Genomic DNA, 15,666 nt, shown 5'->3' with positions numbered 1-15,666 from the left:
GAAAGAAATACGCCATATGTTTCAGGAATAACTTCTGTATTTATCTTTGTTCTTCAAAACCAAACTATAAATCTTTTCCCACAAAAGTGCCCAATCCAGGGGCGGGGCCAAGATGGCTGACTAGGTAGACGCTACCTCGGATCCCTCTTGCAACAAAGACTCAGAAAAACAAGTGAATCGATCACATACACGACAATCTACAAACCCTGAACAACAAACACAGATTTAAAGAGTTGACCTGAGTGACAGAGACGGAGAACGAACAACTACAGGGAAGCAGCGACTATTTTCGGAGCCTGGAGCCAGCGTTCCAGTCAGGTAACCTTGGCGCCGGGCTTAGGACTGGGCGCAGGGGAGCTGAACACGACACCTGTGACTGCACAAACACGGGGCGCAGCCCTAGCCCCCTGAACTAACCCTGGGACGGGGCCCAGCCGGTCCGCGGAGGTGGCACAGCGACGCGGCTGGCGGACGAGAAGTCCCCGGGAGGCAGCGACTGATTTTGGAGCCGGGAGTGCAGCGTCCCAGCAGGGGAACCTTTATGCTGGGCTGTGGACTGGCAGCGGAGCAACTGACCATGGCTTCTGTGGGCCAGACCCTCGGGGACAATCTCTACCCAGCCAGCACACATAGGCGGTATGCCCCTCGGGAATCTCAGATAAAATAGTCAGCCCAAGCAAGATAAGCAACTTTGGCTATATCCCGGGGTGCTACTCTCTGCTGTTTTTCTGAACCCTCCCCTCCCCTTCCCAGGCAGCTTCATTAACATTGGAATTTCCTGAGCCAGAGGGAGAATGGCTCCAGCTCCATGGCTTTTCTTTTCCTTTTTTTTTTTCCTTTTTGGTCTTTCCCTAACCCATTCTTCCGGCCTGAGAGAAGCAACCACAAAAAACCCAGGGACCAAAAATCCTTCCCTAATTGGACTAAAAACACCGGGAGTGCAGCGTCCCAGCCGGGGAACCTTGACACTGGGCTGTGGACTGGTAGCGGAGGAACTGACGCGGCTTCTGCGGGCCAGACCCTCGGGGGTAATCTCTACCCAGCCAGCACACATAGTCGACACGCCCCTCGGGAATCTCAGATAAAACAGTCATCCCAAACAAGATAAGCAACTTTGGCTATATCCTGGGGTGCTACTCTCTCCTGTTTTCCTGAACCCTCCCCTCCCCTTCCTAGGCGGCTTCATTAACGGTGGAATTTCCTGAGACAGAGGGAGAACGGCTCCGGCTCCGCAGCTTTCCTTTTCCCTTTTTTTTTGGTCTTTTCCTAACCCATTCTTCCGGCCTGAGAGAAAACAAAGAGAAGCAACCACAAAAAACCCAGGGACCAAAAATCCTTCCCTAATTGGACTAAAAACACAGAACCAGCTCCAGCCAAGCAAATATGACCCATATCTCGGGCTTTCATCCCTACAGGGAACAAGGTGGCTATTACAATGCAAAGGCATTTCTGATAGGGATCTGACTGCATTTATTTAGCAAATTTACTGGAAAAACAAGTTTCCCAGGTCTGATATCTCTGCTTATTCAACAGAGCCCTAACTGACCCACAACAGGGAACTGAGGGCTGAAGCTCCCCCCAGACCACCTAGCCTCTTGCCTTAGGGGTCTAAGGAGGGTGACACCTACCAATCTGTAGAGGTACTTGCATTGGGGGCCTAAGGTACAGCTGCAGAGCCCTCCCACCAAGGTGCTTTAGGAATAGAGACACACCTACCTCACTGACACTTGGGGAAAGCCTGTCAGCATCCTGCCCCCCGCTGCAGTGTGAACCCTAGCTGCTAATAGAATCTAGTACACATAACTATCACCACTGCTTCTCAAGGTGGATAGGTGTTAGGGTGCAGCACACACTTGATGACCCAAAATCAAATTCTACACAAGAATAGTGAATAGACTCAGGCATATATATCTGGCAACAGCCCTAACCAGCTGGTAATAGGTCATAAGTAAGTCAAGGGCTACAACAATCAAGACAGCACAATCTAGTAGCCCATCCACGTATACTGAAAGAAAACAAAACAAGACTCAGTGAGCAAACACAGAATAAATCACTACAATACCTTAGTGATGGCTCACAGACGGCAGTCGATATCAAACCACATAAAGAACCAGACCATGACAGCTTCTACAACCCCTCAAACAAAAGAATCAAAATCTTTCCCAAATGAAGATACAATCCTGGAATTATCAGATACAGAATATAAAAAACTAATTTACAGAATGCTTCAAGACATCAGGGATGACCTCAGAAATGAAATAAGGCAAACTGCAGAAAAAGCCAGGGAACACACTGATAAAACAGTTGAAGAACTCAAAAAGATTATTCAAGAACGTAGTGGAAAAATTAATAAGTTGCAAGAATCCATAGAGAGACAGCATGCAGAAATCCAAAAGATTAACAATAAAATTACAGAATTAGACAACGCAATAGGAAGTCAGAGGAGCAGACTCGAGCAATTAGAATGCAGAGTGGGAAATCTGGAGGACCAGGGAATTAACACCAATATAGCTGAAAAAAAATCAGATAAAAGAATTTAAAAAAATGAAGAAACCCTAAGAATCATGTGGGACTCTATCAAGACGGATAATTTGCGTGCGATTGGAGTCCCAGAACAGGGAGGGAGGACAGAAAACACAGAGAAAATAGTTGAAGATCTGCTGACAGAAAACTTCCCTGACATCATGAAAGACGAAAGGATATCTATCCAAGATGCTCATCGAACCCCATTTAAGACTGATCCAAAAAGAAAAACACCAAGACATATTATCATCAAACTTGCCAAAACCAAAGATAAAGAGAAAATTTTAAAAGCAGCCAGGGATAAAAGAAAGGTCTCCTACAAGAGAGAATCAATAAGAATAAGTTCAGACTACTCAGCAGAAACCATGCAGGCAAGAAGGGAATGGGACGACGTATACAGAGCACTGAACGAGAAAAACTGCCAACCAAGGATCATATATCCAGCAAAACTCTCTCTGAAATATGAAGGCGAAATTAAGATATTTACAGATAAACACAAGCTTAGAGAATTTGCAAAAACCAAACCAAAGCTAGAAGAAATACTAAAGGAAATTGTTTGGTCAGAAAACCAATAATATCAGATACCAGCACAACACAAGGTCACAAAACAGAACATCCTGATATCAACTCAAACAGGGAAATTGAAAAAACAAATTAAGATTAATTTAAAATAAAAAAAATGCTCAAAACAGGGAATCATTGAAGTCAATATGTAAAAGATCACAATAATCAAAAAGAGGGACTAAATACAGGTGGCATAAGACTGACATATGGAGAGGGAAGCAAGGCGATATAGGACAACACAAGTTAGGTTTTTACTTAGAAAAATAGGGGTAAATATTAAGGTAACCACAAAGACGTATAACAACTCCATAACTCAAAATAAAAACCAAGAAAAACGTAACAACTCAGCAAACATAAAGTCAAATACTATAAAAATGAGGACCTCACAATTTACAAAGAAAAACGTCTCAGCACAAAAGAGTAAGTGGAAAAATGAAATTGTCAACAACACACATAAAAAGGCATCAAAATGACAACACTAAACACTTACTTATCTATAATTACGCTGGATGTAAATGGACTAAATGCACCAATAAAGAGACAGAGAGTCTCAGACTGGATAAAGAAACATGATCCGTCTATATGCTGCCTACAAGAGACACACCTTAGACTTAGAGACACAAACAAACTAAAACTCAAAGGATGGAAAAAATATATCAAGCAAACAATAAGCAAAAAAGAAGAGGAGTAGCAATATTAATTTCTGACACAATAGACTTTAAACTTATATCCTCCACAAAGGATAAAGGACACTACATAATGATAAAAGGGACAATTGACCAGGAAGATATAACCATATTAAATATTTATGCACCCAATGACAGGGCTGCAAGATACATAAATCAAATTTTAACAGAATTGAAAAGTGAGATAGACACCTCCACAATTATAGCAGGAGACTTCAACACACCACTTTCGGAGAAGGACAGGACATCCAGTAAGAAGCTCAATAGAGACACGGAAGACCTAATTACAACAATCAACCAACTTGACCTCATTGACTTATACAGAACTCTCCACCCAACTGCTGCAAAGTATACTTTTTTTCTAGCGCACATGGAACATTCTCTAGAATAGACCACGTATGAGGTCATAAAACAAACCTTTGCAGAATCCAAAACATCGAAATATTACAAAGCATCTTCTCAGACCACAAGGCAATAAAAGTGGAAATCAATAACAGAAAAATTAGGGAAAAGAAATCAAATACTTGGAAACTGAACAATACCCTCCTGAAAAAAGACTGGGTTACAGAAGACATTAAGGAGGGAATAAGGAAATTCGTAGAATGCAATGAGAATGAAAATACTTCCTATCAAAACCTCTGGGACACAGCAAAAGCAGTGCTCAGAGGCCAATTTATATCGATAAAGGCACACATACAAAAAGAAGAAAGAGCCAAAAGCAGAGAACTGTCCCTACAACTTGAACAAATAGAAAGTGAGCAACAAAAGAATCCATCAGGCACCAGAAGAAAACAAATACTAAAAATTAGAGCTGAACTAAATGAATTAGAGAACAGAAAAACAACTGAAAGAATTAACAAAGCCAAAAGCTGGTTCTTCGAAAAAATTAACAAAATTGATAAACGATTGGCTAGACTGACTAAAGAAATACAGGAAAGGAAACAAATAACCCGAATAAGAAACGAGAAGGGCCACATCACAACAGACCCAACTGAAATTAAAAGAATCATATCAGATTATTACGAAAAATTGTATTCTAACAAATATGCAAACCTAGAAGAAATGGATGAATTCCTGGAAAAACACTACCTACCTAAACTAACACATTCAGAAGTAGAACAACTAAATAGACCCATAACAAAAAAAGAGATTGAAACGGTAATCGGAAAACTCCCAACAAAAAAAAGCCCTGGCCTGGATGGCTTCACTGCAGAGGTCTACCAAACTTTCAGAGAAGAGTTAACACCACTACTACTAAAGCTATTTCAAAGCATAGAAAATGACGGAATACTACCCAACTCATTCTATGAAGCCACCATCTCCCTGATACCAAAACCAGGTAAAGACATCACAAAAAAAGAAAATTACAGACCTATATCCCTCATGAACATAGATGCAAAAATCCTCAACAAAATTCTAGCCAATAGAATTCAGCAACATATCAGAAAAATAATTCACCACGACCAAGTGGGATTTATACCAGGTATGCAAGGCTGGTTTAATACTAGAAAAACCATTAATGTAATCCACCATATAAATAAAACAAAAGACAAAAACCACATGATCTTATCAATTTATGCAGAAAAGGCATTTGACAAAGTCCAACACTCATTTATGATAAAAACTCTCACCAAAATAGGAATTGAGGGAAAATTCCTCAACATAATAAAGGGCATCTATACAAAGCCAACAGCCAGCATCACTCTAAATGGAGAGAGCCTGAAAGCATTTCCCTTGAGAACGGGAACCAGACAAGGATGCCCTTTATCACCGCTCTTATTCAACATTGTGCTAGAAGTCCTAGCCAGAGCAATTAGGCTAGACAAAGAAATAAAGGGCATCCAGATTGGCAAGGAGGAAGTAAAATTATCTCTATTTGCAGATGACATGATCTTATACACAGAAAACCCTAAGGAATCCTCCAGAAAAATACTGAAACTAATAGAAGAGTTTGGCAGAGTCTCAGGTTATAAGATAAACATACAAAAATCACTTGGATTCCTCTACATCAACAAAAAGAACATCGAAGAGGAAACAACCAAATCAATACCATTCACAGTAGCCCCCAAGAAGATAAAATACTTAGGAATAAATCTTACCAAAGATGTAAAAGACGTATACAAAGAAAACTACAAAGCACTACTACAAGAAATTAAAAAGGACATACTTAAGTGGAAAAACATACCTTGCTCATGGATAGGAAGATTTAACATAGTAAAAATGTCTATTCTACCAAAAGCCATCTATACATACAATGCACTTCCGATCCAAATTCCAATGTCATTTTTTAAGGTGATAGAGAAACAAATCACCAACTTCTTATGGAAGGGAAAGAAGCCTCGGATAAGCAAAGCATTACTGAAAAAGAAGAAGAAAGTGGGAGGCCTCACTCTACCTGATTTCAGAACCTATTATACAGCCACAGTAGTCAAAACAGCCTGGTACTGGTACAACAACAGACACATAGACCAGTGGAACAGAATTGAGAACCCAGATATAAATCCATCCACGTATGAGCAGCTGATATTTGACAAAGGACCAGTGTCAATTAACTGGGGAAAAGATAGCCTTTTTAACAAATGGTGCTGGCATAACTGGATATCCATTTGCAAAAAAATGAAACAGGACCCATACCTCACACCATGCACAGAAACTAACTCCAAGTGGATCAAAGACCTAAACATAAAGACTAAAATGATAAAGATCATGGAGAAAAAATAGGGACAACCTTAGGAGCCCTAATACAAGGCATAAACAGAATACAAAACATTACCAAAAATGACAAAGAGAAACCAGATAACTGGGAGCTCCTAAAAATCAAATACTTATGCTCATCTAAAGACTTCACCAAAAGAGTAAAAAGACCACCTACAGACTGGAAAAGAATTTTCAGCTATGACATCTCCGACCAGCGCCTGATCTCTAAAATCTATATGATTCTGTCAAAACTCAACCACAAAAAGACAAACAACCCAATCAAGAAGTGGGCAAAGGATATGAACACACACTTCACTAAAGAAGATATTCAGGCAGCTAACAGACACCTGAGAAAATGCTCTCGATCATTAGCCATTAGAGAAATGCAAATTAAAACTACAATGAGATTCCATCTCACTCCAACAAGGCTGGCATTAATACAAAAAACACAATATAATAAATGTTGGAGAGGCTGCGGAGAGATTGGAACTCTTATACACTGCTGGTGGGAATGTAAAATGGTACAACCACTTTGGAAATCTATTTGGCGTTATCTTTAACAGTTAGAAATAGAACTACCATACAACCCAGAAATCCCACTCCTCGGAATATACCCTAGAGAAATAAGAGCCTTCACACAAACAGATACGTGCACACCCATGTTTACTGCAGCTCTGTTCACAATAGCAAAAAGCTGGAAGCAACCAAGGTGTCCATCAATGGATGAATGGTTAAATAAATTGTGGTATATTCACACAATGGAATACTATGCATCGATAAAGAACAGTGACGAATCTGTGAAACATTTCATAACATGGAGGAACCTGGAAGGCATTATGCTGAGCGAAATTAGTCAGAGGCAAAAGGACAAATATTGTATAAGACCACTATTATAAGATTTTGAGAAATAGTATAAACTGAGAAGAACACATACCTTTGTGGTTACAAGGTGGGGGAGGGAGGGAGAGTGGGAGAGGGCTTTTTCCTGATTAATTAGTAGATAAGAACTGCTTTAGGTGAAGGGAAGGACAATACTCAATACATGGAAGGTCAGCTCAACTGGACTGTACTGCACCAAAAGCAAAGAAGTTTCTGGGATAAACTGCGTGCTTCAAAGGTCAGCGGAGCAAGGGCGGGGGTTTGGGGACTATGGCTTAAGGGGACTTCTAAGTCAATTGGCAAAATAATTCTATTATGAAAACATTCTGCATCCTACTTTGAAATGTGGCATCTGGGGTCTTAAATGCTAACAAGCGGCCATCTAAGATGCATCAATTGGTCTCAACCCACCTGTATCAAAGGAGAATGAAGAACACCAAGGTCACACGATAACTAAGAGCCCAAGAGACAGAAAGGGCCACATGAAGTAGAGACTTACATCATCCTGAGACCAGAAGAACTAGATGGTGCCCGGCTACAACCGATGACTGCCCTGGCAGGGAGCACAACAGAGAATCCCTGAGGGAGCAGGAGATCAGTGGGATGCAGACCCCAAATTCTCACAAAAAGACCATACTTAATGGCCTGACTGAGACTAGAGGAATCCCGGCGGTCATGGTCCCCAAACCTTCTGTTGGCACAGGACAGGAACCATTCCCGAAGACAACTCAGCAGACATGTAAGGAACTGGACAGTGGGTAGGAGAGAGATGCTGATGAAGAGTGAGCTAATTATATCAGGTGGACACTTGAGACTGTGTTGGCATCTCCTGTCTGGAGGGGGGATGGGAGGATAGAGAGAGTTGGAAGCTGGCAAAATTGTCACGAAAGGAGAGACTGGAAGGGCTGACTCATTAGGGGGAGAGGAAGTGGGAGAACGGAGTAAGGTGTATATAAACTTATACGTGACAGTCTGACTTGATTTGTAAACGTTCACTTGAAGCTCAATAAAAGTTAATAAAAAAAAAAAAAAGTGCCCAATCCAGAACAATTTGTGTGAAAAGAAGTGACATGGTTAGGTCAAGCAGCAGTTAACAGAGTTTACCACTATGTTGATTGGGTTGGTTACAAACTGAAAGTAACAATGTCTTGGATTAAACCCAAGTTCCCAAGTCTTATTAGTTCCCTTTCAAGTTCCATAGAACTGAGTATTAAGTCTGTAACTCAAAATCTTCCTTTTAACCTTTATACCTGCCCACTTCATTCCAGTTTTCTTTGTTCATGGGCATGTGTATACAGGGATGTACAAATGAAAATTTTTCTGTAGTAATTTTTATACTAAAATAGTTTTCCTTTTTTTATTTACTCCTATCATTTATTTTTTTATGCATTCTAAAATGACCTTTTTGATTTCACATCACCAAAGACTCCTGATGGAAAACCAAGTAATCAGGGGATGAATATTTTTGATGAGACTAAATAACTAGAAATAAGGAAAAGAAAAAATAAAGTCTAAAATTTATTAAACTCATGTTAATGAAAATTTTCTCTTCCTCTCATAACTTTATTTCATTTATATATTATAAACCCACTAGATAGAAATGATAAGATTTTTCTGTGGTGTGATATTGTGATGACAATCCATGAAGATAAAACAAACAAAAAATAATATCACAAGTTGATTTTAACTTACTGAGAGTGGGATGGCTATCTACAATCCGTATTGGAATGGTCTGCACATCTCCCAACAGAATCTGAGGAACACTTCCTTCCAGATTTTCTGTATCCTCAACATTCCCAACTTCTACCAGCTGATCCATTGTAACTAGATTCTGATCTGGTCCTGGAGGGTTACCCATGGCAGAGGCAGTATTATTGTTTTGGGTTAGGCATGTGTCTGTCTGAAAGCTATGACTTTGATCAAGCAGTAGAGAATTATTATTCATTACAGCACTTTCTAATGAATCCAGAAGTCTTGAAGGACTGGAGGAGAGGTGGTTATTTATTGATATCAGAGGCGGTGAGTCATCAGGAGAGGTGAATCTTGTTTGTAACTGCAAACCCTTTAAACAAAAAGGGCTGTTATCAAAATGTTTGAATTTACTATGTACAATACTATCATTTTATTCTGACACAAAATTGGAACAAATAAAATGTAAGAGTATAAGAACAAAAACCAAACCCATTGCCATCAAATTGATTCTGACTCATAGCAACCCTATGAGACACAGTAAAACTGCCCTGTAGGGTTTCTAAGGCTGTGTAAATCTTTATGGAAGAAGGCTGTCACATCTTTCTCCCACGGAGCAGCTGGTGGGTTTGAGCTGCTGACCTTTTGGTTAGCAGCAGAGTGCTTAACTACTGCACCACTAGGACTACTTCATAAGAGTATAACCCATTGCCACTGAGTTGATTTTGACTCAGTGATCCTGTGAGAATATGCTTACTAACAAATATTACGTAGGGATAGAAACAAAAATCCAGGGAAAAGTAATACAACTAAATTTTATTGCATTCATAGTCAATTTCAAACTTTTTCAAAACATACTGTATGAATTACCGTCTTAAATCAAGACACAAAGAGGTCAGAAAATTAATAATGAAAACACCTTTCATCATTACAATAATTCTATAACAATTTTCTGAGAAGAAGACCCTCAATGAGATGGATTGACACAGTGGCTGCAACAATGGCTCAAGCATAACAATTGTGAAGATGGCTCAGGACCAGGCAGTGTTTTGTTCTGTTGTGCACAGGGTCACTATGAGTTGGAACTGACTCGATGGCACCTAACAACTAACATAACAATTTTCTGAGAATCCCTAGAAGGAGAAATTAAAAAAGAGAAGGGACTCAAATTAGGGTATTTCACTGGATACCTACCTGCAGCTGTGCAAACATTTTGGGCTGAAATGAGGAAAGTGAGGACAGCAAGTGTGCAGGCTCTGGAGATAAAGAACTCCTTGTCTGATTTGCTTCCACTTTGGTGTTAATTGATTCTTCTGGTGAATTTCCTAAGTTATGTCAAAAATAAACTGTTAAAATAGAATCATTTCTATATGCTTCTAGGACACTACCCTTCATTACAAACCTTATTATCAGAATTGGAATACAAAATAAGGTCCAAGGTTTGCACAGGACTTTAAGAACTCATCTAGTCCACTATTTCCAGAAGCTGGAAGAACATCTAAATCACCCAGGGAAATTTAAAAAATATATAGATTCCTATGTTCAACCTTATTGAAAAAAAAAACTTTGAAAGACTCTACAACTGTAACCATAACTGAACTAGCCCACTCTCCATGCTGTGATGCTGAACTACACCTAAACTTCTCCAGATAAGTGAAAACTACTGAGCTGCTCAATTACAAAAGATCAAACTTAATTAATCTTTTGTAGACCTAGGACAATACCTGGCACAAAGCAGGTCCACAATAATAGCAGTACCAAATTTCTTTCAATAACTTATTACAGAACAAATGAATAAACACTCCTCTGTTTTTTTAACATCTCAATTTTTTAAAAAATATAATTGCTCTTAGGGGAACTTAAATCATTCTCATGTAATTCTTATATGGTAACCCAAATATAGTAAACTCTTTTAACTGAATCAAAAATCAATGATCTTCGGTGATAGAAATTACATTATTAAGGGTAGGTTTGCACAGCCAATTAACATAATTGCTGTCAATAAGTTGTACACTTGTAACAAAGGTGAACTGGCAGAAGTTGTGCCATAGATATATTTACAGTAACGACAGAAAAAAAAAAAAAAGAATTGCTGCTGAGGCTGCTTATGTACAAACACCTCATAGGATTTTGTTCCTTGGTTTGGCAGTTTAGGGTTATGGTTTCATGGGATATCCCAGTTTATTGACCTAATAACATGCTTAGTGCTTCTGTTCTACTTCCTAGTCTACTGTGTAGTGCTTAGGGTCTTAAAAGCTTGCAAATGGCCATGCAAGGTACAACAATTGGTCTGGAGCAACAGAGGAAGAAGGAGAATCAGGAACAGGAGGAGGAAATGGAATGTGTGGCTAATTGCCTCCATGAGCAACTGCCTCCTTTGCCATGAGACCAGAAGAACTAGATGGTGCCTTGCTATCATTCTTGAATGCAGGGGGAAAATGCAGATCAGAATTGCAAATTCTCCAGGTTTTCAGGAGCCATAGAGGCTAAATGAACCTCCGAAACTATTACCCTGAGATAATCTTTAAACCTTAAACCAAAAATATCCCCTGAAGTCTTCTCAAAAACAAACGATAGTTTAACTTAACTAGTATAGAATGTGTGTCTTGAGCATTGAGCTCTTTTGAGATCTATCTATATGGGATCAAATTGACAACAGCAACTTAAAAGATCAGACAGAAAATTTAGGAGGCAGTGGGTTTATCTTAATGAGGGAAAAATAACTCAGCAAAGGAGGGTGAGAATGGTTGCCAACTAGAAGCATGTAATCAATGTCACTGAACTGTACATGTAGAAATTGTTTCATTGGAATATGTTCTGCTGTGTATATTCTCAACAACAAAAATAAAATAAATTATAAAAATACCAACAATTATCAACAAATATTTATTGCTTCCATACGGTAGCTAAGTAAATTAAAAAATGGTCCTGGTGTCAGACAAGGGTGAATTTAAGTGCTGGCTTTTCTGTGTGATATTCAACATATTGTACAACTTGGTTTCTAAACTTCAATTTCTTCATCTATAAAATCAGGATGATAAGAGTAATTTCCTCAAAGGACCACTGAGAAGATTAAATAGGACTCTTAACATTTCTTGGCATCTTCATTTCCAGTGTCCTACTTCACTATGCTGCAGTTGCCCACTCTGGTCAGACTCTGAACTATTCTACCCCTAATATCTCTAATTCAAACATCCCTTCTCTGATCACAACTTCTTATTGTTCCAGAAATTTTGTTCAGGTACTCTACTACAATTGTTCTTCAACCTCATATGAACTTTCAGTCCACTGATCCTTCAATTCTTCATATTCATTAAACCTTGCCTTTATAAAATTCTCTCCCCATCCAGTTCAGAATCCTAGGTCTATGATTTCAATCACTTTCTTGAAAATACCCTAAACTTCCTTGCCTCTCCATCCTTTCTTTAGTCTTATTCTCTTTACCTAAAATCTCTTCCTTTGCCTAAACATAGGAAGCTAAGTGCTACTGAAGAAGAAATTCACTACTACTACTAATTCATGATCATCAACCTCAATGCTACCTTCACTTGTATCTGGGAACCTTACAATGTTTCTCTCACTCTCAATTAGGGATACCATTTTTCTCAAATTTGAGCCACACTTTCTGACCTTTCTTTAGTCTTAACACTCTTACTTAAAGAGAAAAGAGAAGCCATCAGATGGAACTTTCGTCAACTTCGTATAGCCAATATTATCAAGTACCTGCATTTTCATCTGTGATATCAGGTCCCGCCTGTCTTAGAATACTTTCTCTCAACCCCAAACTCCCTTCACAGCAAACTTCTTGGAAAAAGTGGTCCACATTGTCTGTACTTTTTCATTCATCTCCTATTTGTTCCTCAGCCCCCTAATATGGCTTCTTCCCAATCCACTCCTTTGAAATGGCTCTAACATTCAAGCTTTCCAAACTTAACCTCGTGATCTTTTTTTCTCTCCCCTGAATCCACTAATATCTCTGTTTGAAGCTCAGGACCCATCTTTGATCATTTCCACTCTTTTACCGTCACAACTATTCAATGAATAACCACATCCTTTCAACTCTACTTTAGAAATAATTTTTAAATCAGTCTATTGTAAGTGCCACCAACCATAGTCTAAACCATTATCATCTTTCTTCTGAACAGGTGCAATGGCCTCCTAAACCGGTTTTATGTATTCAGTTTTATCTCCAAGCATTACCTATTCTAAACCTACATTAACCTTATGTTTCCTGAACACAACAAACTCTTTCTTGCTTCAGAGTTTTTGCACAAGCTATTGCTTCTTTGACTGGCAACCTCCTATTCATTCTTCAAGTCTCAGCTTAAAAATTCACTTTCTCAAATTCACTTTCCTACTCCCTGGACTAAATTAGATGTCTCTATCACTATTCCCATACAACTTCGAACAATTTTCTAATGGCACTTTTCATGTCGTTGCTTTTGTTAGGTGCCATCGAGTCCATTCCGACCCATAGCTACCCTGTGTACAACAGAACAAGATGCTGTCCAGTCCTGCACCATCCTTACGATAATTGCTGGGTTTGAGTGCACTGTTGCAGCCACTGTGCTAATCCATCTCGTTGAGGGTCTTCCTCTTTTTTGCTGACCCTCCACTTTACCAAGCATGATGTCTTTCTCCAGGAACCAGTCCCTCCTGATAACATGTCCAAAGTACATGAGTATGTGAGACAAACTCTTGCCATCCTCACTTCTTCAGAGCATTCTGGCTGTACTTCTTCCAAGACAGATTTGTTCATTCTTCTGGCAGTCCATGGTATATTCGATATTCTTCACTAACACAATAATTAAAACTTATCAATTCTTCTTCAATCTTCCTTATTCATTGGCCAGTTTTTGCATACATGAGGCAACTGAAAATACCATGGCTTGGGCCAGGTGCACCTTAGTCCTCAAAGTGACATCTTTACTTTCTAACACTTTAAAGAGTCTTTTGCAGCAGATTTTCCCAATGCAGTATGTCGTTGGATTTCTGACTGTTGCTTCCATGGGTGTTGATTGTGGATCCCAGTGAAATGAAATCCTTGACAACTTCAAGACAACACCTGTCTATCAGTTTGTTGTACTGTGGTGGCTTGCGTGTTGCTGTGATGCTGGAAGCTATGCCACTGGTATTTCAAATACCAGCAGGGTCACCATGGTGGACAGGTTTCAGCAGAGCTTCCAGACTAAGACAGACTAGGAAGAAGGATGTGGCAACCTACTTCTGAAAAAAAGTGGCCAGTGAAAAACTTATGGATAGCAGTGGCACTTTTCATAAGAGTAATTATTTAGAAAATATTTGTTTAATATCTTTTTTACTTGCTAGACTTAAGTTTCATGAAACAGGAAAATTACCTGTTCTTTTCTATGCCCAGAATTTAGCACAGTGAGTGAAATAAATGAATAACACTAAAGCATTTGAAAGTTATTCTGTAGGCAAAGAGACTCTTAAAGATAAACAAGTAGAAGAATAAAAAAATAACTGTACTGTATATATATTCATTCATTAATTCATTCTAAAACATTTACTTAGCTGTTAACTTTTTAGCAGGCATTATGCCAGGAATGAAGTACATTATTTGAATATAATACAATCTCTGCCCCTGATGAACTCAAATCATAATGAAAGAATGGGCATACAAACAAAAGTCACCATGTTAAATACAGGGAAAAATTTTTTTTAAATAGTTAACTTTATGCTGGGGTGAAGTTAAGAGAGCATTTAAAGCCAAAGAGATTACTGTTTGAGAAGTGAGAGGAGTGTGCCAAGCAGTGAAGGAGAAAAGCCATTTCCAGAAGAGAAAAGGAAGACATGCAAAAGGGTTGAAATAAGCCTAGAATATTGAGATAGAAATAAGAACAGTTGAGAAAAAGCAAACCCTATGAAATGGATGAAAGTTTCCAGGTCAGGGTATCTCAAAGTTGTTACTACTTTGCTAGTAATCAGCCTCAAATTTTCAGTTGTAAAGAAGCATAAAAACTGATCAATAGAAGGAAATTTAAACGTTTCTGTCAGGTGCCATTGAGTCAGTTCCAACCCACGGCAACCCTATGCACAACAGAAGGGAACACTGCCTGATCCTGCGCCATCCTCACAATTGTTATTCTTGAAGCCATTGTTGCAGCCACTGTGTCAGTCCATCTCATTGAGGGTCTTCCTCTTTTTCGCAGACCCTCTACCTTACCAAGCAATGATGTCCTTCTCCAAGGACTGATCCCCCCTGGCAACATGTCCAAATTATGTAGAGACGCAGTCTCACCATCCTTGCTTCTAAGGAGCATGCTGGTTGTACTTCTTCCAAGACAGATTTGTTCATTCTTTTGGCAGTCCATGGTATATTCAATATGCTTTGCCAACACCACATTTCAAAAGTGTCAATTCTTCTTTGGCCTTCCTTATTCATTGCCCAGCTTTTGCATGCATTTGAGGTGACTGAAAACACCATGGCTTGGGTCAGGTGCTCCTTAGTCCTCAAGGTGACATCCTTGCTTTTCAATACATTAAAGAGGTCTTTTGCAGCCCATTTGGTCAATGCAATGTATCTTTTGATTTCTTGACTGCTGTTTCCATGGGTATTGACGGTGGATCCAAGAAAATGAAATCCTCTGTTTATCATGATGTTGCT

General features: G+C 39.1%; 1 protein-coding gene across 9 annotated transcripts in view; it reads right to left on the bottom strand.

Moving 5' to 3' along the window:
* CARF (calcium responsive transcription factor) overlaps positions 1 to 15,666 on the bottom strand; it is a 79,065-nt gene that overhangs the window by 26,300 nt on the left and 37,099 nt on the right. For all 9 annotated transcript variants that reach the window (XR_007517933.1, XR_007517932.1, XM_049887893.1 and 6 more), the window contains 2 exons: positions 10,233 to 10,363; positions 9,042 to 9,411 (listed from right to left, as the gene is read on the bottom strand). Coding sequence is in view for 7 of the 9 variants with exons in the window: in XM_049887893.1 (XP_049743850.1) it covers positions 9,042 to 9,411; positions 10,233 to 10,363 (501 nt within the window). In the remaining 2 variants the exon portion in view is untranslated. The remainder of the gene's footprint in view (positions 1 to 9,041; positions 9,412 to 10,232; positions 10,364 to 15,666) is intronic.

This window comes from Elephas maximus, chromosome 6 (assembly GCF_024166365.1).
Source record: "Elephas maximus indicus isolate mEleMax1 chromosome 6, mEleMax1 primary haplotype, whole genome shotgun sequence".
NCBI lineage: Eukaryota > Metazoa > Chordata > Mammalia > Proboscidea > Elephantidae > Elephas > Elephas maximus.
The sequence above is the reverse complement of the archived record's forward strand: the minus strand, read 5'-3'. Positions and strand labels throughout refer to the sequence as shown.